Genomic DNA, 25750 nt, shown 5'->3' with positions numbered 1-25750 from the left:
CCTCATGAAGTTTATAAATTAGATGGGAAGAAAATATTAGCAAAAGGAAGCCTCCATATGCAATTAAGTGCCATCTGCTTTACTCTGTCTTCTCCATTAATTCTCTTCAAACTGGGACAAAACCCCTACTTTGGATCTGTGATCCCTCACTGAGGTTATCCTGCAGCACCAACGGCAGTAAGATGACATTGGCAGCTCTAACAAATATCCCAAATCTCAATCCATCAACATAATAAAGTTGATTTCTCATCCAAGCCCAAACCCGATTTCTGGGTTTCAGACGACCTTCTTTCAGAGATTCAGGCTCCTTCTCTCTGTGGTTGTATCCCTGTGTATGACCTTGGAGTCCCTTATCAGGAGATAGGGAGAGATGGTTTTATGAACCAGGCCTGTGACGCACATCCTATTGACCCTCTTTGCAATGTTTAAAACTCAGGAACACCTACTTACAAAGGAGCCAGGAAATGCAGTCTAGCTGTGTACCAAGGCACAAAGGGCAGGGGCTTGGTGGATACTTTATAGTTCTTCTACCAGAACAGTAAGGGAGTATCTCATCTTCCCAAGTGATCCTCACGTACATGTTTATTGCAGAAAAGTTTAAAACAAATATGGAAGCAATAAAGACAGTGGATAAAGTCTAGGTAATTTTGATTTATGATACTGAAAACACTTGTTTTGATAGAAGAATGTCCATATAACTAACATTGGACATGAGAAAACATCAATGCAGTTTACAAATTTTGTGAGTAAAAATGTGTAACTCTAGAATTGAGAAACCACTAATGTTGGAGACAAACTCCAAATTCTAAATGAGACTACTTAAGATGGCTTTTATGAACTGTGAAAATAAGTGATGAATACCACAAGTACTATGTGCTTGCGAGGAATTATCATAAACTAACCTTACAGAGTGTCTGGAACATAGAAAACAATAAATATGTGTTGAGTGGAGGGACTTCAATTCTACAGTTAAAGTAATTGTCCTATTGATAAATAACTAATTTCACAAAGTTCTTCCTTAAATATAGCAGCTGTCTTCTCTAACGTCTAACCATTACTCTAGCTCTGACCTCAAAGCCTACAGAGTAAAGTCAACTCCCCCTATTTGGAGACTCCTATATGTTCTGTCTTGTCCCCACCATCCCTACCCCATGCCCACCTGAATAATCCCAGTTCTTTCCGTTCTTTCCCATGGAGCATGGTTTCAGGTCTCTTATGGTGTTGCCATCCTACCTTCAGATCTCTATGGTTGGCCAAAATTGCTCTCCAAGTTTCATACCCACAGTATTCCTGCAGGTGTCCAGCCAGCAGCACTAAGTAGGATTAGTACTACTGCTCTCTGGGCATCATGTCCTCACTCTGTGGCTACAATATTTAAGTAGCCAAGATGCTGCCAAAGGAGGTCCTTCACTGGGAGAAGGACAGGTCTTGGAAGATCACCCAGAAGGACTCTGGCTACTTTATGATCCTGAAAGTTTTGTGGAAATTTTGAGTGCAGTCTAGGCATGCCCATAAGGGTGATGTACAGTTCTGTACTTCTCCTTGACCAAAACCTCTGATGAATAACCCAGATTGACTGAGCACACTCTCTGGGCCATGCTAGATGCTGTAGACTCAGTGAAGACCAAGAGATACTTTCTTCTGCCTTCTTGATGCTTGGCCTCTGGTTGGTGAAAGACACCTTAAACAAAAAGTTAAAAAATACACAATCATACAAAGAAATACATAATAACATATTTAATTCTATTGCTAAGAGGAAACTGCCATTTCCCTAGCCTCAGTTTTCTGTGAGGAGACATTTGTTAGGGACATTTGTAAGCAGGTCTTTCAGACCTACTTACTCCCCCTGGGAAGGAGAGTGAGTTACTGTCTTGCTTCAGAAGAGGAGCCCCAGCAAGCCTACCTCAGCCTACCTCTTGCTCTCTTTCACAGTTAATTCACCCAAAGGAGGTTTACATGAATTGCCCCTTTGGAAGCAACCTGCAGCTGCCCATCTCTGCCAGGAACAATTAGGTTAGTTTAATTCAGGGGTGAAGCATCAGGAAACCCATTGTGGCTTCATGTCTGCCATGATCTCCAATACAGTCTATATTAACTGTCAAAATAACATCATGACCCCCATTATCTGAGGATCCCTGTGTCAAACTTTCAGCTGATTCTTAACTGAAAGGGGTGTTATTCATTACCTACCCTCAAATCCAAATAACTACAAAGAAAAATATATAGGTACTTTTGAGAGAATGTAAAAGGGGAAATCTAATTCAGGTAGGAGTATGGAAGTCACAGGCAATCTCTGTAAGTACCACTTATGCTAAATTCAATGAAAGAAATCAGCGGAAGAATAGGGAAGAGGGGAAGGACTCATATAAGGGTTCTGAGGCAACAGATAGTTTGTCATGTTTGGGGAACCAAGAAAAGCCAGTGTGGGAGTCTTTAGAATGGTCACCAAATACTTCCAGATCTCTGCCTTCCAGGCAAATAGGATTGCATTTCTTGGCCCCTTGTGGCTGGGAGGGGCTGAGGACTAGGTTTAGCCAATTAATTGTGAGAAGTGACATGTGGCCATTTAAAACAAAGACACTTAATGGCCCAGGTAAGACCCTTTAAAGCTCTCTTTTCCTCTACCATGAGATCTGTTACCTTACCAAAAGTGGGTGCTCCATTAGTCTGGATCCCAGAGGAACATGGCACAGAGACCTTCCCAACCTTGATAGATATGTAGCAGAAGCAAGAAACACCATTCTCACCCTCCTTCTGTTTGTTTTTTATCATAAGTCCCCAAATCTGGGAACTGTTTTTTACATAATTTTATCATAATTTAGGCGATCCTCACTGATCTAGCCATAGCCAGTGTGGCTGGAGAAAACAAAGTAAGGGAAGAAGTACTAGCTGCTTCAGACTAACATTTTAGCTAGGGGGTTTCACATGTTCCATATATTATGTAATAAAACAAGGTACCATTTTTGATGTGACTATTAAAACACCCCCTTAATTCCACCATGGAAAAGGCTTTTAAAAAAAAATCCTCAACAACCATTCATTAAGCACCTTCTCTGGCTGCATGTGCCCAGTTCCTTATTAAGCATTGGTAATACAAAATAAGTAGGACACATTTTCTGAATTTGGAGTCAGGGACTAAAGAAGGCATTTACAAATTCATGTGATTGACATCCTCTCCTTCAGATGTGTACCCAGTGTGGTGAGAGCCAAAGAAGATAACTTTGAGGGCTAGGTGGGAGAATAGGGTAGAAGAAACTTCAGAATGAATGATTATTTGAGCTGGGTCTTGAAGAGTGAATAGGAGTTCGCCAGTTCACATTTTGCTTAAGGACAAAAAAAAAAAAAAAAAAAAAGTAAATGGAAAGAAGAAAATGCTAGAGGAATGGAAAATGTTTGGAGTAGTTGAGACTCAAAGGAATGGAGGGAATGTGGAGTACAGGGTGTGGTGGACTGCATTACCATTCACAAATACTCCCTGTCCCTCCCCACTGACATCAGGCTTGGCCATGTAAACTGCTCTCAGCAGAAGCTTTAGAAGCCATGCTCTTTTCTCTCTGCCACAACCACCAGTGATGTTTTAGAGAAAAGATGCTTTATTAGTCAGGGTCTGGGGCAAAGATGGGGGTAAAAGTACAAACACAGCTGACTTATGACAGACATGCAGTACAAGTGAGAAACAATTCAGGCTGTAATCCAGATTTGTGGATGGCTATCAAAGCATCACCTAGTCTAGACAGAGGTATGCTTTTTCCATCTCTCTGACTTCTAGACACACACAGTAGGGTTGTACTTTCCTATACCTTGAAGGCATGTTCATGTGACTGGTCTGGGCCAATAAACAGAATAATGTGTTTCATTCCTGGAAGGAAGGGTTTAGAGTCAACGTGAATTTGCTATGCTTTCTTTTCCTGCCAGGGTGACTGAATTCACTGTGGAAACATCAGGATGAAATCTTCAGCACAGGATTCTGAGTGAGCACAGTGAGCAGAGTCCCTTTGACCTCAAACATATAGTATGAGCAAAAAATAAAGTTTCGGTGTTAAGCCACTGATTTTAGGATTTTTTTGTTACCGCGCATAACCTACCTGCTCCTGGCTGATACAAAAGTTGGCACCTAGACAGGGGCTGGGGTTGTGGCTCAGTGGTAAAGCGCTGGCCTAGCATGTGTGAGGTGCTGGGTTCGATCTTTAGTATCACATAAAAATAAATAAATAAATAAAATAAAGGTATTGTGTCCAACTACAACTAAAACCAAAATATTTTTTTAAAAAAAGCTGGCACCTAGACAAAGGGTAATGTAATAACAATAATAAACACGTCAACTACTCAATATTCATCAGCTGGCAAAAACGTAAGAACACTGTTATCAGAAGCTGAAAGGATAGTGATCTATTTGGTAAATCCATCATCTGTGATAATGTAGAAGGAAAGTCACCAACCTACTGAACTAAAGCAAGAAAGTATAAAACAATGTTAGCAGCATGTATTGGTGGCTGCTGGATGCATTTGGGAAATTATCCTAAATAACTTCCCAAAGAGATGAGCTCAGAAAAGATCTGGCCACTCAGTGAGCAGGAATGAAAAAGAGTAGAGATAACCTACAGATTCAGGGATTTGTAAGGTTAGAAGAGGTAATCGTTTCTCAATCCAAACTATAAAATCAAGAAATGTTTTCCACCAAAAAAAGGACCTTGAAGAAGATCAGCTCTGGAACAAGGATCAAGTCAAGGGGTGTGAACCTAATGCTAAAACCATAGGATAAATCAGGATGTAACTTAGTGTCTGCTTCCAACTGGACAAAATGGCTCTGAAAAAGGGAGGAGAAGAGGTCTGACAGCTCCCCCACCAGTGCCCAATAAGATTAAAGCACTCAAAACCAAGCTGAAGGCAAGAGTGTGAGAGACAGAGACAGGGATCTGCAGGCAAGAGAGCAAGGAAGCAAAGAAAAATTGCAAACCATAGGAGTCTGTTTAGAAAAGAACTGTGGCTGCAGCTATTGGCATATGGCATGCCTGGTGTCCAGTAGACAAGAAGTCTACATATTTGAGAGAAATGTTCCTACCAAAGAATAGCAGCCTGTATTACAGGAGGCCATCTTCAAAATTTGACATCACCTACATCCATCCATCCCTCAATTCCTTAAAGGCTTAAAGTATATTCCCTAAGATACATCTAATGTAGATAAGGCAGACTATGAGAGGCAAATCCAGGAGTCACAGAAAACAACAGATGAGGGCTATACTTAGGAAACAGAGCCAGGGTTTAATTGGGGTACTGGGTTGAGGGGACCTTCAAAATATCTGCTCAGTGGGCCAGCATCTACTGTGACCTCCAATTCCTTCCCTTTCCAAATGGAGATTCTATGACTGTCCCAGAATAAATGCAGGGGAGGTATCTTTCCTTCTGATGAAGCAGAGACACATCTGGACCCGAGGCAGACTCTACTACACATCATCCAGAAAATCTGGAAAATGAGCTGATATTGTGACTGGAAGGGTCTTCAGGGCTGACACCCTTGAGGAAAGGGTGAACAAATACTGTGGTTGAGGCAAGAGTGAACCAAACATTTGGTGAACAGAAATGGAGACTGTAAGAGTCCTTAGTTTCCTCAAGTACTCCTGGAGAGACACTCCTTTTCAGACACTTGGCATGGTCACAGAGTCTTAAAGTTGGCAGGGCCACATGATTTGCTTTGGTCAGTGGTACATGAGCAGAAGTGATGTACCCAGGCCCAGTCCGTGATTGGCTAAGTACTCTCCCCCATTCAAGGTAGTTGAGAAGCGCCTTGTCAACATGAAGCCTCCTCAACAACAGTCCTTAAGTGACCACAGTGAGCAGAGCTTCCCCGAAGACCCACAGTGGGGATGAAACTGGAGCAGGAAATTTCAACCCATGCTAGGGTTGCTCATTAGGACAGTGGGGATGAAGCTGGAGCAGGAAATTTCAACCCATGCTAGGGTTGCTCATTAGGACAGAAGAACTCAGCTTTTCCTGACAGGGAACTGGGAGGGACAAGGGAGGATAGAAAGAGGAGGTGCTGAACTGGCCCCTTCTGGGCAAAGGAGTGGAAATCTCTCCTGGTAAAAAAGAGGAGGCCAATGAAGGCCTCCAGACAGAGACATTGCCATGATCAGAGCTGTTAATTTTGGGGTGAAATATGCTATTTCTCTACACAAGACGAAAATCGGCCTGCTACACCACATAAGGCAGAGATGAACACAAAGAACCCTTAGGCAAAAAAAAAAAAAAAAAAAAAAAAAAATATATATATATATATATATATATATATATATTATTTACCAGGTCCTGAGATTAGGCTTCTACATACTAGAGCTCTGATAGGAGTTACAATCAGAGGCTCAGGAAAAAAAACATTTCTTCCATCTCCCAAGCACTCTTTCCTCTGCACAAAACTAATACTTCACAAGAAAGTTTGCAGGAAAGGAGAAAATACAAGGGAATGCAACACAAATCTGAGATCAATTTCCAGCTGCCTGTGTGACCTGAGCAAGACACTCAATATTTCTGGGACTATTTCCTCAGGTTTGGTCTGGATAATTATATATGCTTCTCAAAATGGTTGTAAGAAGACAATGGTATACATTGTTTAGAAAACCTGGTGGATTGTGGGTGTTAGGTGCATGAAACTTCGTTTTATTATAAAACATTATATAGAACATCAGCTCCCTGATTAGCAGATAATGATTCAGGCCACAGATAATGTTCTTCCTTGGGGGAAGTAACTGGATCCTGTCATCACTGGTATCATTACCCCACCCCCACCCCAACTCAGTGCCTGGCTGGTAGTAGCCAGTTATCCTCTCCTCCAGGAGTGACAGGGAGGTTAGTGCCTGGAGTGAAGAAAAGTTGGACGACTTCCCACTGATACCAGCTGCTGTTGGTTTCTGAAATCACAAAAGCCACAGATACCTTAAGGCCCTGGTCTACAAACCCACGGATGAATTCCCCCAAGTTCAGCAGCAGCAAAGTTCCAATCATAACCCAGGAAATTAAACTGCTATAGGACATACGTCAAACCCCAGACTCAGTTGGAAGGCTTGGGGAAAAGCTGACTGCCAACCTTTTCCTCCCCTCCTGCTCCTCACTGGAAAATACAACTGGTTCCCCTAATCACACTAGTAGGGGCTCTGGGAAACTCTAAGAAAGGGTAGGGAAGGGGCTGTTTAGTGACCACTTCCCTGAAGGCAACAATGCTACTAACTCCTGGCAGACCAAAGCGGAGGATCTCTCCAGTCCCACTTGCTGATGAGGCAAATGAAAGCTCAGAGAAGTTCCGTGATTTGCGCACTTCACACCGTGGGGGCCTGTCCAAGAGAGAACCACGATTCCCGACTTCAGTATTTCCACCATATACTCTGGTCCATAAGGGTGGGGGGCAGGGGTAAGATCCTAACCGCAGAAAAGAAACCACTTACATGGGTCTAGCGCTTCCTAGAGGCTGCACAGAATATGGGCCCACCACCAGACAGGGAGTGGAGAGATATAAGCACGCTTCTATTCCAGACACCCAGTTCTCCGCGGCGTGATTTTGGGAGACTGCCCCCAGCTCTCCGGCTTGTTTTCCCAGAGGCAAATCAGGGCGGAAGGAGTGCTATAGTGTGTGCTGGGGGTGGGGAGGTGCGCACGTTGCGCGGGGGCGGGAGTCGGGCGCAGGCGAACTCTCGGTTCCCTGAATTTCTGATTTCCGGAATGCTCATTCCCATCTAGACGCTGAGTTGCACCCTAATTCCACCCCTAAAAAGACCGCCCTGGGAAGCAAAGCTGAATCCTCTGCACGCTTTCCCACACGTTCCGGGAGGGTGAAGTAGGGTGCAGGGGACTCAGCTAAATCCGTATCCAGCAATGAAATAGCTTGGCTTCTGCGGCGCAGCCACACAGCCGTGCGGACCCCTGAACTTGAACAAGAGACAAACTTCCGAACGTTCTCAACATAGGGAACCGACTCTCAAGACCGTCCCCAAACTTAAGCCCACTTTCCTTCGCCAGCTCCGGGACCTCACAGAGCCACCTTAAGGGCGGTGCTCCCGCCCCCCGGAAGTGCGGGGGGGTGGGGGGGGGCACGGGCTCCAGCGCCCAGCCTCCTGGCCGTGCCGACTCCGAGCCCCCCACGTGGGCAGATAACTCCATTCCCCGTCTGCGCACTCTGCCCCAGAAGACTGGCCCGCATCCCTAGCCTTCCAGGTCCCCGCATCCCGCTCCTGAGCCCTGAACTTGAGCTTGCCTGGGTCTGACACTGCGAGCGTGCACCGGCTCGCAGCAGTCACCGTCACTAGACAGTCAAACCCCAAGACGTCAGCCCACAATGCACCGGGCGGGCCGGGAAAGACGCGCCGGGCGGGGACCCGGGAAGAGACGGCCGGAGGAGCGCGGGAGGGGGAAGGAGAGAGGAGGAGAAAGAAGGGCCCAACTGTAGGAGGGCAGCGGAGCATTACCTCATCCCGTGAGCCTCCGCGGGCCCGGAGAAGAATCTTCTAGGGTGGGGTCTCCATGGCGACGGGCGGGCCCGCCCCCTTGAGAGCGACGCGAGCCAATGGGAAGGCCTTGGGGTGACATCATGGGCTATTTTTAGGGGTTGACTGGTAGCAGATAAGTGTTGAGCTCGGGCTGGATAAGGGCTCAGAGTTGCACTGAGTGTAGCTGAAGCGGCAAGGCGGGAGTGGAGGTGCGGACTGAGGGAGACAGACACTCAGCCAGCCAGGAGGACGGCAGTGGAGTCTGAGCTGCAAATCTGGTTCTTTTCTCACCAACAGCCTAGAGCTAGTGCCTGTGGCGCCCGGGCTGGTGTTTTGGGGAGCGCCTGGAGATCCCCTTTTCCTGCCGCCCCCGGGAGGAGAGCCCCGCTGTCTGGGCACTGCTGACAACCGCCGAGAGCGGCGACTGTCCGCGCGGGGAAGTCAGCGAGCGGCAGCAGCAGCAGCAAGCAACTTTCCCGGCCTTGTGGACCAGGGACTTGTGGCCCCGGGTCCCGGAACGAACTTTTGCAAACCCACCCTGCGCCGTAGGCTGCCGCGGCGACGGTAAAGAAAAGAAGGCAGCGGCGAGAGGAGAGACCTGCGCTCAGCTTTGCTAGCACTGGTTGCTGAACTTGGGCGAGCGCGAGTCGCGGCTGCCGGGCGTCCCCCTCCCCCTCGCAGCGGAGGAGGGGACAGACATCTGAGTTCGGGCGGCCACCACCCGCCGTCACTGTGGGATCGGTGCTGCCCAGAGCCGCCGGAGAGCCGTTGCCCCGGGAGGCGAGTTCATCACCTGGCTCCGAGGTACAGCTGCGCCCAAAGAGCGCTCAGTGAGTGACCGCGACTTTTTAAAGCCGGGCAGCGCGCGCGATCCGCGATCGGAGGAGTAAGAGTGCTGGCGGCGTCTTAACCCTGCGCTCCCTGGAGCGAGCTGGGAAAGAGGGCGCTGGGGGGAGATCAGCCAGCGGGGGCGCGCGCTCTTAGAGAAACTTTCTTTGCTAAAGGCTGGGGAGGCGCGGGTGTCCCCTGCTTGCCAGCGCGCTGTTGCGACCCCGAAACTTCTGCGCACAGCTCAAACAAACCCCACGTGAAGTGACGGACTGTTCTATGACTGCAAAGATGGAAACGACCTTCTACGATGATGCCCTCAACGCCTCGTTCCTTCAGTCCGAAAGCGGTGCCTACGGCTACAGTAACCCCAAAATCCTGAAACAGAGCATGACCCTGAACCTAGCCGACCCGGTGGGCAGCCTGAAGCCGCACCTCCGCGCCAAGAATTCGGACCTTCTCACTTCTCCCGATGTAGGGCTGCTCAAGCTGGCGTCACCGGAGCTGGAGCGCCTGATCATCCAGTCCAGCAATGGGCACATCACTACCACGCCGACCCCCACCCAGTTTCTGTGCCCCAAGAATGTGACTGACGAACAGGAGGGCTTCGCCGAGGGCTTCGTGCGCGCCCTGGCCGAGCTGCATAGCCAGAACACACTGCCCAGCGTCACGTCGGCGGCACAGCCGGTCAGCGGGGCGGGCATGGTGGCTCCCGCGGTGGCCTCAGTGGCGGGCGGCAGCGGCAACGGTGGCTTCAGCGCCAGCCTGCATAGCGAGCCACCGGTCTACGCTAACCTCAGCAACTTCAACCCGGGCGCGCTGAGCAGCGGCGGCGGGGCGCCCTCCTACGGCACGGCCGGCCTGGGCTTTCCCGCTCAGCCCCAGCAGCAGCAGCCGCCACCGCAGCCGCCACACCACCTGCCCCAGCAGATCTCGGTGCAGCACCCGCGGCTGCAGGCCCTGAAGGAGGAACCGCAGACCGTGCCCGAGATGCCCGGCGAGACGCCGCCCCTGTCTCCCATCGATATGGAGTCCCAGGAGCGTATCAAGGCTGAGAGGAAGCGCATGAGGAACCGCATTGCCGCCTCGAAGTGCCGGAAAAGGAAGCTGGAGAGGATCGCCAGGCTGGAGGAAAAAGTGAAAACCTTGAAAGCGCAGAACTCGGAGCTGGCGTCCACGGCCAACATGCTCAGGGAACAGGTGGCACAACTAAAACAGAAAGTCATGAACCACGTTAACAGCGGGTGCCAACTCATGCTAACGCAGCAGTTGCAAACGTTTTGAGGAGAGACTGTCGGGGCTGAGGGGCAACGGAGAAAAAAAAAAAAAACAAGAAGAAACAGACTTGAGAACTTGACAGGTTGCGACAGAGAGAAAAAAAGAAGTGTCCGAGGACTAAAGCCAAGGGTATCCAAGTTGGACTGGGTTGCGTCCTGACGGCGCCCCCAGTGTGCACGAGTGGGAAGGACTTGGCGCGCCTTCTCTTGGCGTGAAGCCAGGGAGCGGGCCCGCCTGCGGGCTGCCCCGCTTTGCGAACGGGCTGTCCCAGCGCAAACAGAACGATAGACTTTTCTTTAACATTGACCAAGAACTGCATGGACCTAACATTCAATCTCATTCAGTATTAAAAGGGGGGCGGGGGTTTACAAACTGCAATAGAGACTGTAGATTGCTTCTGTAGTACTCCTTAAGAACACAAAGCGGGGAGGGTTGGGCAGGGGAGGCGGGAGGGAGGTTTGAGAGGGCAAGGAAGGCCTAGCCTACAGATGAACTCTTTGGGGCCTGCCTTCAACTGTGTATGTACATATATACTTTTTTTTTAATTTGATGAAAGCTGATTACTGTCAATAAACAGCTTCCTGCCTTTGTAAGTTATTTCATGTTTGTTTGTTTGGGTGTCCTGCCCAGTGTTGTTTGTAAATAAGAGATTTGGAGCACTCTGAGTTTACCATTTGTAATAAAGTATATAATTTTTTTATGTTTTGTTTCTGAAAATTCCAGAAAGGATATTTAAGAAAATACAATAAAATGTTGAAAAGTATCCCCCAACCTCTTTTCTGCATTATCTATAGATAAAGGTATCTAGGTGGAGTTGAAAGACTTGAGTGTCAATGAAAATCACCCATAGCGCTTCTTGCTATCAAGCAATAAAAACTGCTCTTTGTTAGACTTTAGGAATAAATGCACCTGATGCTATCATCAGGTTGTACTCTTCCTTTCCCAAGCTGTCTGTACAGAATTGCTTACCAAACTGGTTTGTGGTAGTGTGGTATTTCAGGAGGCTGGAAGAAGAAGTGGGGGTTGGCTGAAGGGGAGCAGCCCACCGGGAAGTCAAACAGTTGGAAAGTTTGGAATTGTATCAAGTGGCATGTGCTGTGACCATTTATAATGTTAGTAGAATTTAACAATAGATGCTTATTCTCAAAACAGGAGCTTGTTGCAAATTTTTACAAAAGATGTATCCATCCAATTTGAAATCTTCACTTTAACAATTCCTAGATGAAAAAAGATGGCCTTTGCTTATGAATATTTATAACAGCATTCTTGTCACAATAAATGTATTCAAATACCAATAATAACAAATCTTGAATTCCTTTCCCTTTTCTACCTTTTTCTTCCCAAGCAAGCTGTATACTTATACTAAAGCTTTCTTTTCAGTTTCTGGGGTTAACATTGCAATCTGAAGTTACTCGATAATTAAGAAGAAAAGAATTTTGAAAGAGTCAAACTAGAAGTTGTGATCTGGATGAAACATTCTCCCAGTGTCTGTCTGCCTATCTCCCTCTCCATCTTCTTTTTCTCCTTTCCCCCTAAAAGGAACATCTATGCCTAAGAAAATTAGCAGTATAGCGGTTTACAATTTTGTATCCATATTTATTTCTTAATTTGTTTTTAAAATAAACTGGCTTATATAATTATTATAGAAACAGTTTCAAAAGCTGCTAATCTAAATACTATGGAAAATATTCACAAGAGAAAATACAAACATCAATCCGTTTATACATGTAAACCAAACTTCAGCTCTGGGGAAATGGCGAAAGTAAAATCTATCTGCAGATATAACTTATATCAACAAGGCAGTGCTCAACAAGGGAACAATTTTTACTTGGTTGCTTTTCATCCCAAGAGCCAGTGTGATTATCAAGCAGCAGAAGCAATTTGATATCCAGGAATATTTCACAAACCACTAATTGAGGCAGGGCTGTTTGCTCATTAGCAGTGCTCTAGTACCCAACAGGTCTGGGAGTGCTAATATCCTGCCTGTGGCTGTAAATCTAAACACACAAAGAGTTTCTCCTTAGGAGTACATCTAGGAGTGGAAGAGATTGGACAGCCTTGTTAGGTATCAGATATACTCTGTTGTAATACCACTCTTAAACAAAGGGGTTACTGGGAGCAGAGTGGAGTTTGCCAAACAGTGAATTTGCCGATGTCAGCAACCCGGAAGGTAAGTTGATTTTGACCATATGTAGGAATAGTCAGCAGAGGGACAGTAAAGCACATTGGGGTGGGGCTCTGTGAGCTAAACAAGAGCCAACTAGAAAAAATAAGTAGGCTGGGGAATTAATTACCTGCAAAGGTAGACTAAGCCCAGACAACAGTGCAGCACAGAAAAGCCACACCACTCCCCAGTTTACTTTAGACTTCAGTGTTTAAAAAATGAAAAGTCAGACTTATCCCCACACTTGATTTTTTCAACTAATGTTCTCAAAGTACATCCCTGCAAATGTAATCATTCTAAGCAAAAGGGGTAGAAAAATTGAAGAGGAAACTAACAAGTGACATAAAGTTTGAAAGCAGAAAATCAGCTAATTATGTATAGACATACTCAATGATTAACTTCATTATGGACCTTCGATGAGTTATTCTTTGGGTAACACTCAGAGAATAAAGCTAATGGCATATAATTTGTTATATATATTTATATAATAAATAATTCATTCATGGATTCTTAACTCACTATGTCCATGGGGATAAAGCATTCATGAAATCAATAGAAATGACTACATAATGGTATGAGGGGGAGGCAGAGATCATTAGCTTTTATTTGGACTTCCCAGAGTTCTGTGAACCCCAAAAGATGATTTAGTCTGGAACTAATGGCTACATGCTCTTCTATCAGAAACACATCTTTGTATGAATCTGAATCCCACCCTCATTCACCCTTCCAAGATTCTGCTTGCACCCCCCAGCTCATCCCTCTGCCTGGAATACCTTTTCTTCTGGTTCAAAAAAGACTCCTACCCATTAATCAAGGCTAGCTTGGTATGAATGATACTTTCTCTGTGAAGCCATTCCTGTTGAAATAAATAATTTCCCTCTGAGCTTCATAGTATTTTATCAATACTTCTATGACAGCCCTTACACAATGTTACCATTGTGAACATTTATGTCTCCTGGTCAGGACCCTCTCCTGTTCATCAGAGAATCCCCAGACTCTTGAAATGGGCCTAGCACATAGTAGATGTTCATTTTATTAAAATATGCCTTTCTTTTAAGTTGTAGATGGACACAATATCTTTATTTATTTTTATGTGGTGCTGAGGATCGAACCCAGTGCCTCATGCATGCAAGGCATGTGCTCTACCACTGAGCTACAACCCCAACCCTAGATGTTCATTTCTGATGACTGAATGAATGAGTGAACTTAAATCCTCCTTCAATGTATTTCCAGGCTGTAATCTCTCCTAGAGAAATATGCTTCATCTGTTTCCTGGTATACAATCCCAGATGGATCAAAGACTACCACCCCATGCTGGAAAAGTAAAGAAAATCACCAAGTTTTAAAGCTAGTTCTTAAAAGTATTAAGCTGTTAACACATTCATACTCCAGCCATACAGAGCATCCCTTCTGTCTTCCACTAATGCAAGTGGGCACCTTTTTATGTAAAATGAGTCTGCCTGAAACATTAGACTTGAAGGTAGAGATGGGAGGTGGGAGAGATGTGTGTATCATTAAGCAGGCACAAAAAGCAGTTATAGATGTGACTTTATTAAAAACAACTAGCTTCACTGGTAATGACAAAGGGGATTTTCTGTTTATAAAGTTATATGTATTTCAGGGGTCTTAGAAGTTCATACCCAATGTTTGCTTGCTGAGACAGGGATCTTAATAATCCATCTATTAGATATGTCCTTTTGTTGTTGGAGAAGAAGTACATTGGTTGGTGCCAGGAAAAAGACTATTCCTTCCCATCCACCTGCCTCTTGCCTCCACCGCCCACTTCCTTATGGGTCAAGTAGAGTTTTGTGGACGAGGAAAGAGGAATAAGATAGGGAGAGCTCCAGAAGTGAAACTATCCCTTCCTAACTCCAGAAACCAGCTCTATTTATTTGGTCTTGGACTTGTGGATATCCTCACAAAAGGGGATGGCCCTCCTGGATCTCTCTGGGGCCTTATGCTAGACTATGGGAATGCAGTATGAACAAGACATCATTCCTGTTCTCAAAGAACTCATTCTGGTGAGAGACAATGGAGAGGAAACAGAGACTATTCCATTAGCATAAGACACGTGCTCTAAGAAAGAGGTGCCGGGTGAAGGGAGAAGAATCCATTATTTGGAAAGAGTTTATGGGACAAGTATCATTTGAGTGGATCCAGTGGAATTCACTAGGCAGAAAAAATTGGGGAGAAGAACTTGTAGGCAAAGCTTGAGAAAACACAGTGTGTTAAGGGACTTGTAAGCTGCTTGAAGGGGCTGGGAAGGAAGATGTGAGAAGAAAAGTAGAGGAGATGAAGCAGAGGAGTAATTTAGGGCTCCGACTTTGCAGTGACATGTATTCTGTTAATTTATAGGTGATGGAGGAATGTAGAGAAGTTGAAGCAGAGCAAGGACGTGGACACTCAACTTTGGAAAGATTTATACTGCAATGACAGAATGCAGGGGATGGGAGGGGTAAGTAAGGGAAGTAATACCAGAAAGAAGTCTCTGGTTGATCTAGAATGCCTGGTATTTAAGTAGTCCTAGAGTCGGGGGAGACGGGGGAAGAAAATGGCTTTGTCCAAGCTACATCACAGCACATTTCTCATTATACACCTTTCGGACAAGTTAGACCTAAAGAGAGATGTGGGAAAGCTCACTCTACACCTATGCTACTGAAGTTTTTCCTTCCCCTGAGTCCATTTGATATCCTGAAAGAAAGCCATCTTACAAAAAATGCTCTCTATCAGGAAACTCAAATAAACAGATATGAAGAAATGGGCCTGCAGTTGCCTAGGCCAGGACTCCCAGGGGAGAGCACCGAGAGGGTCCTCATGGCTGCAAGACCCAAACCTGACTTTGTCTATAGTCACCAGAACTGATTAAGCTCATTGGGACTAATGGACTCAAACTATACAAACTTTGAAGAGGCCAGTGTTTTTATTATACTGGAGGAATTGAATAATAACACCTTCATACAACACTCGTTTTTTTTTCGATTTGTAATATTGAAGGTCCATTTTGTGCCAGATACTAAGAACACAGAGCGGAGCAAAAATCAACAGAAGTCTCCTCGCATGATATTTATAACCTAAGAAGAAACAGTAAATAGGCAAACACAAATAAATGTGTGTGCACGGATCAACGCAGTGGGAAAAAATAAAAAACTGGCTACAAGGAAGGAGAAATGGTGTAAATTGGGTATAGCCTCTCTAGGAGAAGCACTTGAACTGAGGATTCTTAGATAACGAAGAGTTCAATAGGTGAAGAGTGGAAGGGTAGGATTAGGAATCCCAGGTGGGGTCCGCCTCGGGTAGAGCCTGGAAATGTGGGTTTACTGTAGGAGCCCTATGAAAGTCCAAGCTCTGCAGTGGAATAGGCAGAGGGGAGAGTGAAGAGTAATGTCATTTGTATTCACCAGTTCACATGCTTGTAGTTTCCAGAACATTTTTAATCCCTTCTATCCCGTATTATTTTCACCACTACTCTGGGTGCTCACTGATAGTAGCTATGTTTCACAGGAGCAAAAGCCAAGGCACCCAGTGAATTTTAAGTATACCATAACTAGTGAGACCATGATTCAGACACCAGTCATCAAGAGCCAAGTGATTTTTCTAAATTCATATATACCATAACTAATGAGACCATGATTCAGATACCAGTCATCAAGAGCCAAGTGATTTTTCTAAATTGTTGCAGATATGATGGTGACCTTTGTTCCCTCACCCAGTATACACCCTAACTTTTATATCCAGGACCCTAAGGAACTGAATTAGTCATTGGAAGTTTCTTTGATATGCACAGCATCTGAGCAAAGGTAATAAGATAGTCTCTTGGGACATTTTGTCCACGCTACAGAGACGTCTAATGAACTCTCTTTGCCCTTCTACAAAATACCCACTCTTGGGAAGAAATCAAATACTCAGTGCTGAGAAGCCCTGACATTTTCTTACTATATACACTCATTTCTTGAATGTATTCTAGAAAACATTGCCTGATAGTTGACTCATTATTGCTTCAGAAAATTGTGTTATTAGATCACTGATCAAGATTCTCCCTTCATAGGTTATGGGTACTCACTGACCATCGGAACAGAATTTGGATAATTCTCAAATCTCCTCAGGACAGTCTGTCCATCTGCTCCTACTGATGGTTAATCTCTTCCAGAATGTATCAATTCATCCTAGATTCATGCTTAAAGGAAGAACATTGCCTGCCCTTACCTCAAATCTTACAAGAAGGTGGATAGTTACCACCTGTTATATAGTCCACAGGTTAGGATGCTTATAGGGGCCAGTAACAGAAGACACAATTTCAACAAAAAGTCCAGATCTGAAAGAGGTTCAGAGATGGCTGATATAGTAGCTCTACAACATTGTCAGGATTCCAAGTGCTTCCTGTCTTTCCCTTTCCCCATTCTCAGTCAAGGACGTTTCTTGTGTGGAGCCAAGATACCTGCAGCAGTCCCCGGCATCACAGGAAAACAGTAATCACTAGCAATGCAATGCAGAGGTGTTTACTCTCATTTTTCTCATTTTTCTTTTGCAAGAGAAATCTTTCCTAGTATCTCCCTTCCTCCATCCCAGTAGACTTCTCCTCAGGGTCCATTAGTCAGGAGCAGATCATATATCTACACCTAGACTCATCCTAAAGACAGAGTGAGCCCACCATGGTTGGTGCACTTCTGTATCTCCTACCTACTTCAATTTTGGGTGAGAGACCTTTTGACTTTCTTCAGCCAATGATATTCAAGCAATAGTGACATGTATGCAGGTGGAAGCCTTAAGAATCAAATATAAGATTCAACATTCCTTTTTTCTGCCTTGGCAACTGTAAAGCATGGAGATGAAGAGTCCATTAGCATGGTTCTCTAAGTAACAGTGATAAAGATCAGAGTTCTCCTTGGAGCTCCCAGCATACTTACAGTGAACATTTAGCATGGGCAAAAACAAACAAACAAACAAAAAACAGAATTTGTTGTTTTTGAATACTGAAATTTGAGGTCTTCTTGTTATTGTAGCATCACTTTACCTATTCTAAATCTAGTTGGAACCAACAGTAGGAACAGTATCCTCCAGTAGAAATTAACAATGTCTGCCATAATTATTGTATACTAAAAACTGACATCTTTATAGTATCATATTAGATACCATTTACTAAGTTTCTACTTTGTAGCAAGTATTATGCTAAGGACTCACTAGGTAGATTGCCGGGTTTCTGTTCTCGCAACTAAAAGGCTCAGGGTTTACTCCAGTTGAACTGGGCTGACTGGGCTGTGCAAAATAACCGCACAAGAGACACAAATACCTTTTTCTTCGGGGTCACTGTGATGGCTCCTCAGACCTTAAGGATCCACAGGGAGGGAGGGGGAGAGGGAGAGGGAGAGGGAGAGGGAGAGGGAGAGGGAGAGAGAGAGAGAGAGCGCACACCCTGACCCCTTTTATTGAGGAGAAGCCTTTCAAATGAGGCAAGGGGTCAGGTTTAAGGGGGCTGAGTCTATCTTCATGATGTCCACTGTCAGCAGGTTGACTAACACCTGGGTAGGCCACACCCAAGGGCACAGTAAGAGAAGGGGACACACACAAAAACTTCCATGGAAGATTCTATCCTAAACAGGGCAAGGGGTTATATTACAAAGGAACAGGTAAGATAGCTCCACCGATGGGGCTGTAGCAAGACAGGAGACACCCAAAAAGGGTGGGGAAAGTCACATTTCTGCCTCAGCACCCAGCCGGGAAGTGTGACTCAGTCACATGCAAGGTTGGTCTCCCACAGTAGATGTTAAGGCTGTATTTTATATATAGGAAAATGAAGGTTCAGACCTCCCTCAAATTCACGAAATACATGTTTGATGGAAGCCTGAGCTGAATCGAAGTCTTTCTCACTCCGAAGGGCTTTGTCCACAGCTGACATTGCTCTTGTGTAGTGTTGCCAGGTAAATTTCTGTCTCAGTCGAACCTCACAACTTCTCTGTCACACAGTTACCATTATCATCCCATTTTGTAAACAAGAAAACTGAGATTCAGAGAAGAACACTAGCCAAATTTCAAAGAGCTAAGAAGACACCAGGGGCTGGGGATGTGGCTCAAGCGGTAGCGCGCTCACCTGGCATGCGTGCGGCCCGGGTTCGATCCTCAGCACCACATACAAACAAAGATGTGTGTCTGCCGAAAACTAAAAAATAAATTTTAAAAAAAAAAATTCTCTCTCTCCCCCCCGCCCTCTCTCTCTCTCTCTAAAAAAAAAAAAAAAAAAGACACCAGGACTTCTGCTCTTTCCCTTGTTCCTCACTACTCTTTTAATACACAAAGAATGAAGTATGATGAATCAGTGGAGAGAAGTGGGGCATTGAGTTAGAGGTGCACAGTTTTCAGAGTTAAGTGCCCCTGGATTAAATCTCACCTCTGCTGCTTATGGCTGAAGAGGGTGGAGCAGGCCCATAATATTGCTAACTTTCAATTCCTTCCTTTGTAAAAATGAAGCCAACCCTAGCTACACAGAAGGTTGTCGGGAGGATCACTTATGTAAAGCACCTGTGTGTAGCAGGCAAGCAATAGTTAGCCATTTTTCAGCATAGACTTGTTAATTGAAGAAGTGATCAGAAAAACACACAACACACAGACATACACACCACCCTCGCAGAAATAAAAACATTTCCCATCAAGATTCAACGAGGTCTCACAGGGCCTGCTTCTTGGTCATATAAGGCCTGGCAGGTCCTCTCTGTGGGCTGGAGAGGTTTTGTTTCCCCAGCTGCACTCGCAGGGGAATACTCTCCAGGCACAGCATTGTGAACCTGTTTGGCTTGGCTCAGAGGCTTGTCAGCACATTCAGGAAGTGAAGTCAGAAAGAGGCAAGATTTCAGACAGAGCCAGCTACACGCAAATGCCCGGGCAATGAAATGCCTTGCCCAAGCAGGATGCCCATCAGCCTGCATTGCCCTGGGTGCTGTCAAAGAAGCCCCTAAGAATGGCACTGTGCCAAAAAAGAGAGGGTAATCACCAGCACCCAGAAAAGAGCCCTGTTTTGCACAACAAGTTAGTCAGAAGGGCTACACAGAGGTCATTTCAGCCAGCTCCTGACCATGGGCAGGGGACTATTAACCTGGGCACCATGAGCTTGCTGAGTGGAAAGGCTAATGCTTATCTCCTTGGAGTCTTGGAGTCCAAGAGTGGTGCAGGGAGGGGAAAGAATGGGTTAGATTGGGGAGGGAGAGAAATAAAAGAGGATGTGGGATCCTGAGAAAGGAACAGGCTGCCACTCTCCAGCCTTGTTCCCCTGCTATGAAACAGTACAGTAGCTAGGACCTGAACTCTCATCTCAACCCCTGGCTGTGTGTAAGAAGATATTCAGCTTCTCTAAGCCTCGGTCTCATTAGCTATGAAATGGAGATAAGAAGAAGAAGAATACCTACTCCCAGTGGGTTGTTGGAAGAATCAAATAAGCTGGTATGTAAAAGGGGTTAGCCTAATGCTGGAAAATCAGAGAAGGAGGGAAGAGGAACTCTTCAAGATAAAGTCAGAATCTAGGAGAAAGCAGATGCTGGGGGTGGGAATGGGTGTCAAACAGAAAATTCCAACAACCAGAACCATCCATTTTGTAATTAGTATTTTTTTATTATTTTCATATCAGTTAGAATTCTGTGATTGCAAGTGTCATAAAAATTAGTTTAAGCCTAAGGGAATTTCATTGAAATATATCATGGAAAAGCTCTAGACCTGGCTTGATCTGGGGCTTCCCCAGTGTCATTGGGCTTTGATTTCTCTCCATCACCCAGTTTTCCAGTGGAAAAGTTAGCTCCATCCTCAGTCTCAATGTGGCAGTGTCCAGCAGCACCCTGCTCTCTGGCCACACCAGTTCCTCATATCCCCCCAGCATGATGTTTCATGGGCCTTACTGGCTCTCCTAGTCATCCTCGAATCAATTGCTGGTGGCTGAGGGGTGGAGGTGGATATACAATTGGATTCCACATAGGTCAAGTGCCCACCTCTGAAACCAAGGTTATGGAGTCCCTTCAAACCACCTGGCCAGAGAAGTAGGGCAGAGAAACTCTTTAAGGTAAAGCCAGAATCTAAGAGAAAGCAGGTGCTGGGGGTGGGGGTGGGTGTCAAAGAGAAACTACCAACTACCAGAACCATTCATTTTGTAATTATTATTTTTATTATTATCAAGCTTTACAAACCAGGAGAGAGGGGCATACTCTTCTAAAACCTGGGCTGTTTAAATAAGTTGGGAGCTCCAGGCATAAAGCATCAAGAACATATATCCTTCTGATGGAAATGTCCAAGAGGACTGTATTAAATGATACGACATATATAAAAACATCTGCAATAGAGCTATTGACTACTATTAGGTGCTGACATGTTATGTCTATGTATATATACATGTGTATGTATATGTGCAGTATGTACGTATGCATACATGTATAGGTATATATATGTTATGTATATATATATATTTTTTTTTTCTTTTTTTTTAAATGAAGTCACCCAGGACACTTATGGCAGAGAGTTGTGGATTCTTCAGAAAAGATTCCAAAATGACAAGCAGCTCACCCAACACACCTACTACCACTCTGTGTTTTCCACTACTCACCTGCTCATTTCACTGCATCAGTATCAATATCTGCATAATATTTCCACAATTCAATTATTTAAGTAGTAAAAGAGGAAGAGAGAATGAGATAAATTTATCATGACTGAAATTTGAAAAGGAGACACCAGTGTACAATGAAATCTTCTCCTCCGCCTTCTCCTTTTCATCTCACAATGAGATCCTGACATCTGGGAACCAGAACGTGAGAAAGGTCTCTAAAACTTCCTAGTAATAAAAACTTTTGATTTAATAATTAAAATGTTAATAATTAATAATTAATTAATTATTATTTATTAATTATTAAATATTAAAATTAATAATATGTTAATAAACATAACAAAGTGAATGATAAACCCAATGTTGCAAGCATAAAGTACCAGAGAAAGTGGACGAGCTACTGTGTGGCTTGAGACACATCTAGGAGAAAACATGGCAACAGACTCCAGCATAATGAGTCTTACAAACTCTCCATTTTAGTATGTTAACATGGAATTGAATTATCATTCTTGCAGAAGATGGTGTTAATTCTCTTCATTTACCCCACTTGTCCCCAGGTTTTTATTGAATGCCTCCTCTTTGCCAGGTATCCACTAAACACTAGAGGTGAGAAGCTATGGAAGAGATCCATACTACTATCAAAAACTGGTGACAGTCTATTAATTGCTGTGTTAGAGGCAAATACAATGTACCTTGGGAACAAGTACCCACCTAAGAGTTCAGCAATGATTTTACTGAGGAGGTGACTTGAAATTGCATCCTAAAAGGAAAGAATAAAAATTTGACAGTAAAGTGGGGTGATGAAGTTTTAGTAAAAGGGGACATCAGAGATTAAGGTAAGCAGGATTCAGAATGCCCACCAGCCAAACCTCAACTACTCATGGTCAAAATAGATGGAGTTTCTACTCATTTATTGTCAGATAAAGAAAAGACACATTAAACAGATTATTACAATGACTTTATGAAGCCCAGAAGTTTTGCAAAGTGCTGCAAAGGTGTGTCAAGCAGTGTCCCTGCAGATATAGTGGAGGCACTGCCACAGCATTCAGTGGGGTGAGGAGGGTTCACTCAGCCTGGCTATTAGGGAAGGCCTTCCCAAGGAAATGACCTTAAGCAAGACCAGAAGGAATTAGTCTGGCATATGGGGGTGGAAAGAAAGCATTCCTGTCTTCAGCAAAGGCTTGTGTTAGAAGTAGCAAGACCAGTGTGGTTAGAATGTACAGTTCCCTCAGGGGGAGGAGGCCAGAGGGACAGAGATTCCAGATGCTGTGCAGTTTAATATTCCTTGTCTGAACATGGCACCCAAATCCTCAAGTCTCCAATAACCTGTGAAGTTAGATGACAGTAAGCAAAGAAAAACCCAGGATTCTTCTGAAAGCCACATCCTTTTGTACTTAGGACAGAACCTCCAACTCCTGGCTGTGGGGAACCAACTATGACATGAACTGTTCTTGTAGCTCTAGTGGTAAGTGCCTCCTGTATTATCTGCCTATTGCCAGGTGAGGAAACTGAAATGGAGGGATGGGAATAGGCTTTGAAAGTCAAGCTCTTGATCATTACATCAAACCACCAAATGCATTAAAAACGCTGTAAGATTCCAACAACTCACAAATCTCAATTCCCTGAGTGGTAACTTGATACATAGTAGGTTTATAACAAATGCCAACTCCTTTTCCTTGACAGAGACAGTGAATTGTGGAGGTCCAAAGGCCTTTTTATTTTCTCTTCTATTCATCTCTGGACTTTATGCCCCTATTGTTTTGAATTCCATTTCAGGTTAAAAAAAGTAAAATAAAATAAAATAAAACCACCCTCCACCAAGCCATTTGAATTTAAAACAGATGGATAAAAACCTGGAAAGAGTCAGGATTCCCTCTAATATATCAAATATTGTAGCCAGCACTCATCTGAGCAGCTTTACTGCATTTTGCAAAGAGAACAGGCCATATTTTGAAAACAGATGAGTAAGACTCACTGTTTCAACTTGTTTCAAGGTCTGAAGACTGGGCCTGGTTTTGATCCGACAGGTCTGGGTCTCCAAACATGGGTTATTCCCATGCAAAGACCCGTAGAAGCAGCACACTCACCAGGCACAAGCCTGGAACAGCGTCCCCTTTGAAGACTTCCTCCTGGGTCTTAAGTGGGATTTGGTGCCCATTGTGGAATCACAGTAATGAACTCAAAACCAATGTTTTTTTCATTACATCAGAAAATCAATCAGCCCCTCTGTTTGCTCAGGTGTTCGGCTGTATGCCCCATGCCCTGATCTCTGTACAATAACAAAATAAATATTTTTAGAAGAAAGGGTTAGAGATGAAGGAATGTCACAAGTGGTGGAATGGAAAAAGCAGGACAGATGCGACTAGTCTCTTTAAAGATAATACATTTGCTATATGCTCTCTTGGCTACTTGGTCACCTTCATAAAGGGGGAAAAATTTGCAAATGAAGTAGCTGGATTCATCCAATGAATTATTTAATACACAACTCCTCTGCAGGGGGTTCCTTGGACTGGAAACGTCCAGTAGATGGCGCCAGAGAGCAAATGTGATGCTCCCTGCTTCTCAGGGAGTAATGGATTAGAAAAAGCCCAGCCAAAAATTCAACTGGGACATAAGCATGGGTGTTGTCCACCTTCAAGGGGGACCAAGTATAAATACATTTTTACAGAGTGGGGAAACACATGTGTTGGAAATGTCCTTGCTCCACTAGCAAGAGGCCAGGAAGCAAGCGCCAGACACAGCTCCTATTTCAGGAATGAAGAATAAGACTCAGCAGGTAGGGAGACCTTGAAACAAGCACTGAATTTCCAAGAAGCCCATGCTGGGATGGAGCTGCAGAGCACTTGGCTCATGGAACTCTTTGGATAATGAGACCAAAGAGGTTTCAATTGTTGGAATAAACTCATCTGCATTACCAGGGTGTTGCTAGCTTGGTATGCTGGGGGTAATTTGAAGTTCTAGAGTTCGGTGGAACTGAATTAGAATGTTAGATATGTGACTTTGGGAAAGTTTCTTCTCTTCATTGAGCACCATGAAATAGATGTTAGCAGTTGTTATGGAGGAAGTGGAGTTGGCTTATGGAAAATGTTCCAACACTCCATCTCCAACAGTTCTTCTGGTCATATCACTAAAACCCATTCATATGGGAAACAGGAGAACTCCAGGTGCAAAAAACAAACATGTCATTATTTTTCACTATTTTACCTTTGCATACTGATTCTCTATGGGCTTATCATACTATTTTGCTTTTTATTTATGCAGGTATTTAATTGGACCATTTAAATTAAGGGTTTTTGTATAAATTTCTCTTTGTATCCCCTGCATTATCACCACCCCTGGGTATAATACCAACTGGTGCACACACAAGTTTTTCTTACAAATAAGTTATTCCAGTACACCAAGATGAATGATTCAGATATAGTATTATGGTCATATCTCAATTTTTTCCTTTCGGTACTCAACAAGCAAAAGAAAAAAAAATACAAACTCAGTGATGAAAATAAATTTTGAGATTTTTTTGTTTTAGCCAAAGACCAAATAGGAGCCAGATGCTCAGTAGCCATCTTTAGTAACGTCCAACTCAACCAGCCAAGACTCAAAATAAATGCCAAGACAGAATTACAACATGAAAAATAATTCTATGATTTTTGTGTCATAGCTTACGACTTGGGCATTTGGTATTCTCTTATATTCATGCCAAAGAGAGAGAAGAGGGGGAAAGGAGGAAAGACCTGGATGAAAGCAAATTATGAGAAATCAAAGGGTTAGGGATGCCAAGTATGGACAATACAATGGAAGAGGTGAGACCTTAGAGCTTGGCAATTGTGAGTTAGAGATGGTCATTTAGTGGTCATTTGATTGGGGAAAGTTATATAATTGTTGATAGGCTCAATCTCTTCACCTTTAAAGTGGGATTTATTAGGATAGATGAATCTGTGCTGTGGTGGTGACAAATAACAGTGACTTAACAAAGCAAAAGTTAATTTTTCACTGACCCAAAGTGTCACTCAAAGACAGGTCAATGAGAGCCTTTCAGTGACTTAGAGGTTTCCATTCCTCCTGTCTTGTGATAGTACCATCTCATCATGTGATTTCCAGTGTTACTGTGGCAGAAAAGAGAGATCTGGATAAGGCACATTGGCTCTGAGTGGCCTCAGCTCACATGTGATTCATGTCACATGTCAGCATCAGACACATGTCCCAACCCAACTGCAAGAAAGGACTGGGAACACATGGATATTTTGGGATCACTACAACGGTGTGCCTTGTGGAGTAATAACTCAGTCAATGAAAATTTAGATTCCATTGCATAAAATAAAATAGCCAAATAACCATGGCTTTAAAAAGTTAGAGATTTATTTCCTCTGTTGTAGAAGGACTCTGAAGATCAGGGTGGCCCCTCTCCAGTCACCAGGAGCATAGGCTCCTTTTCTG

The 25750-nt window shown here is 44.2% G+C and overlaps 1 protein-coding gene and 1 long non-coding RNA gene across 2 annotated transcripts; one reads left to right on the top strand and one right to left on the bottom strand.

The window, feature by feature from the left end:
- Window positions 1-631: 631 nt before the first annotated feature.
- Window positions 632-8142, bottom strand: LOC124097017 (uncharacterized). The gene is made up of 2 exons (XR_006853078.2): window positions 7437-8142; window positions 632-1681 (listed from the first exon to the last, which is right to left on the bottom strand). It is a non-coding gene; the product is annotated as an uncharacterized LOC124097017 (long non-coding RNA).
- A 475-nt stretch (window positions 8143-8617) lies between these two features.
- Jun (Jun proto-oncogene, AP-1 transcription factor subunit) lies at window positions 8618-11343 on the top strand. The gene has a single exon (XM_046451135.2). The coding sequence runs from the start codon at window positions 9582-9584 to the stop codon at window positions 10584-10586; it is 1005 nt and encodes a 334-aa protein (XP_046307091.1). The 5' UTR covers window positions 8618-9581; the 3' UTR covers window positions 10587-11343.
- The last annotated feature ends 14407 nt before the right edge of the window (window positions 11344-25750 follow it).

The sequence above is a fragment of the Marmota monax genome, unplaced genomic scaffold (genome assembly GCF_021218885.2).
Source record: "Marmota monax isolate L192 unplaced genomic scaffold, Marmota_monax_Labrador192_F-V1.1 WCK01_AAM20220418_F8-fsc00023, whole genome shotgun sequence".
Taxonomy (NCBI): domain Eukaryota; kingdom Metazoa; phylum Chordata; class Mammalia; order Rodentia; family Sciuridae; genus Marmota; species Marmota monax.
Note: the sequence above shows the minus strand (reverse complement) of the source record. Positions and strands in the feature narration are given on the sequence as shown.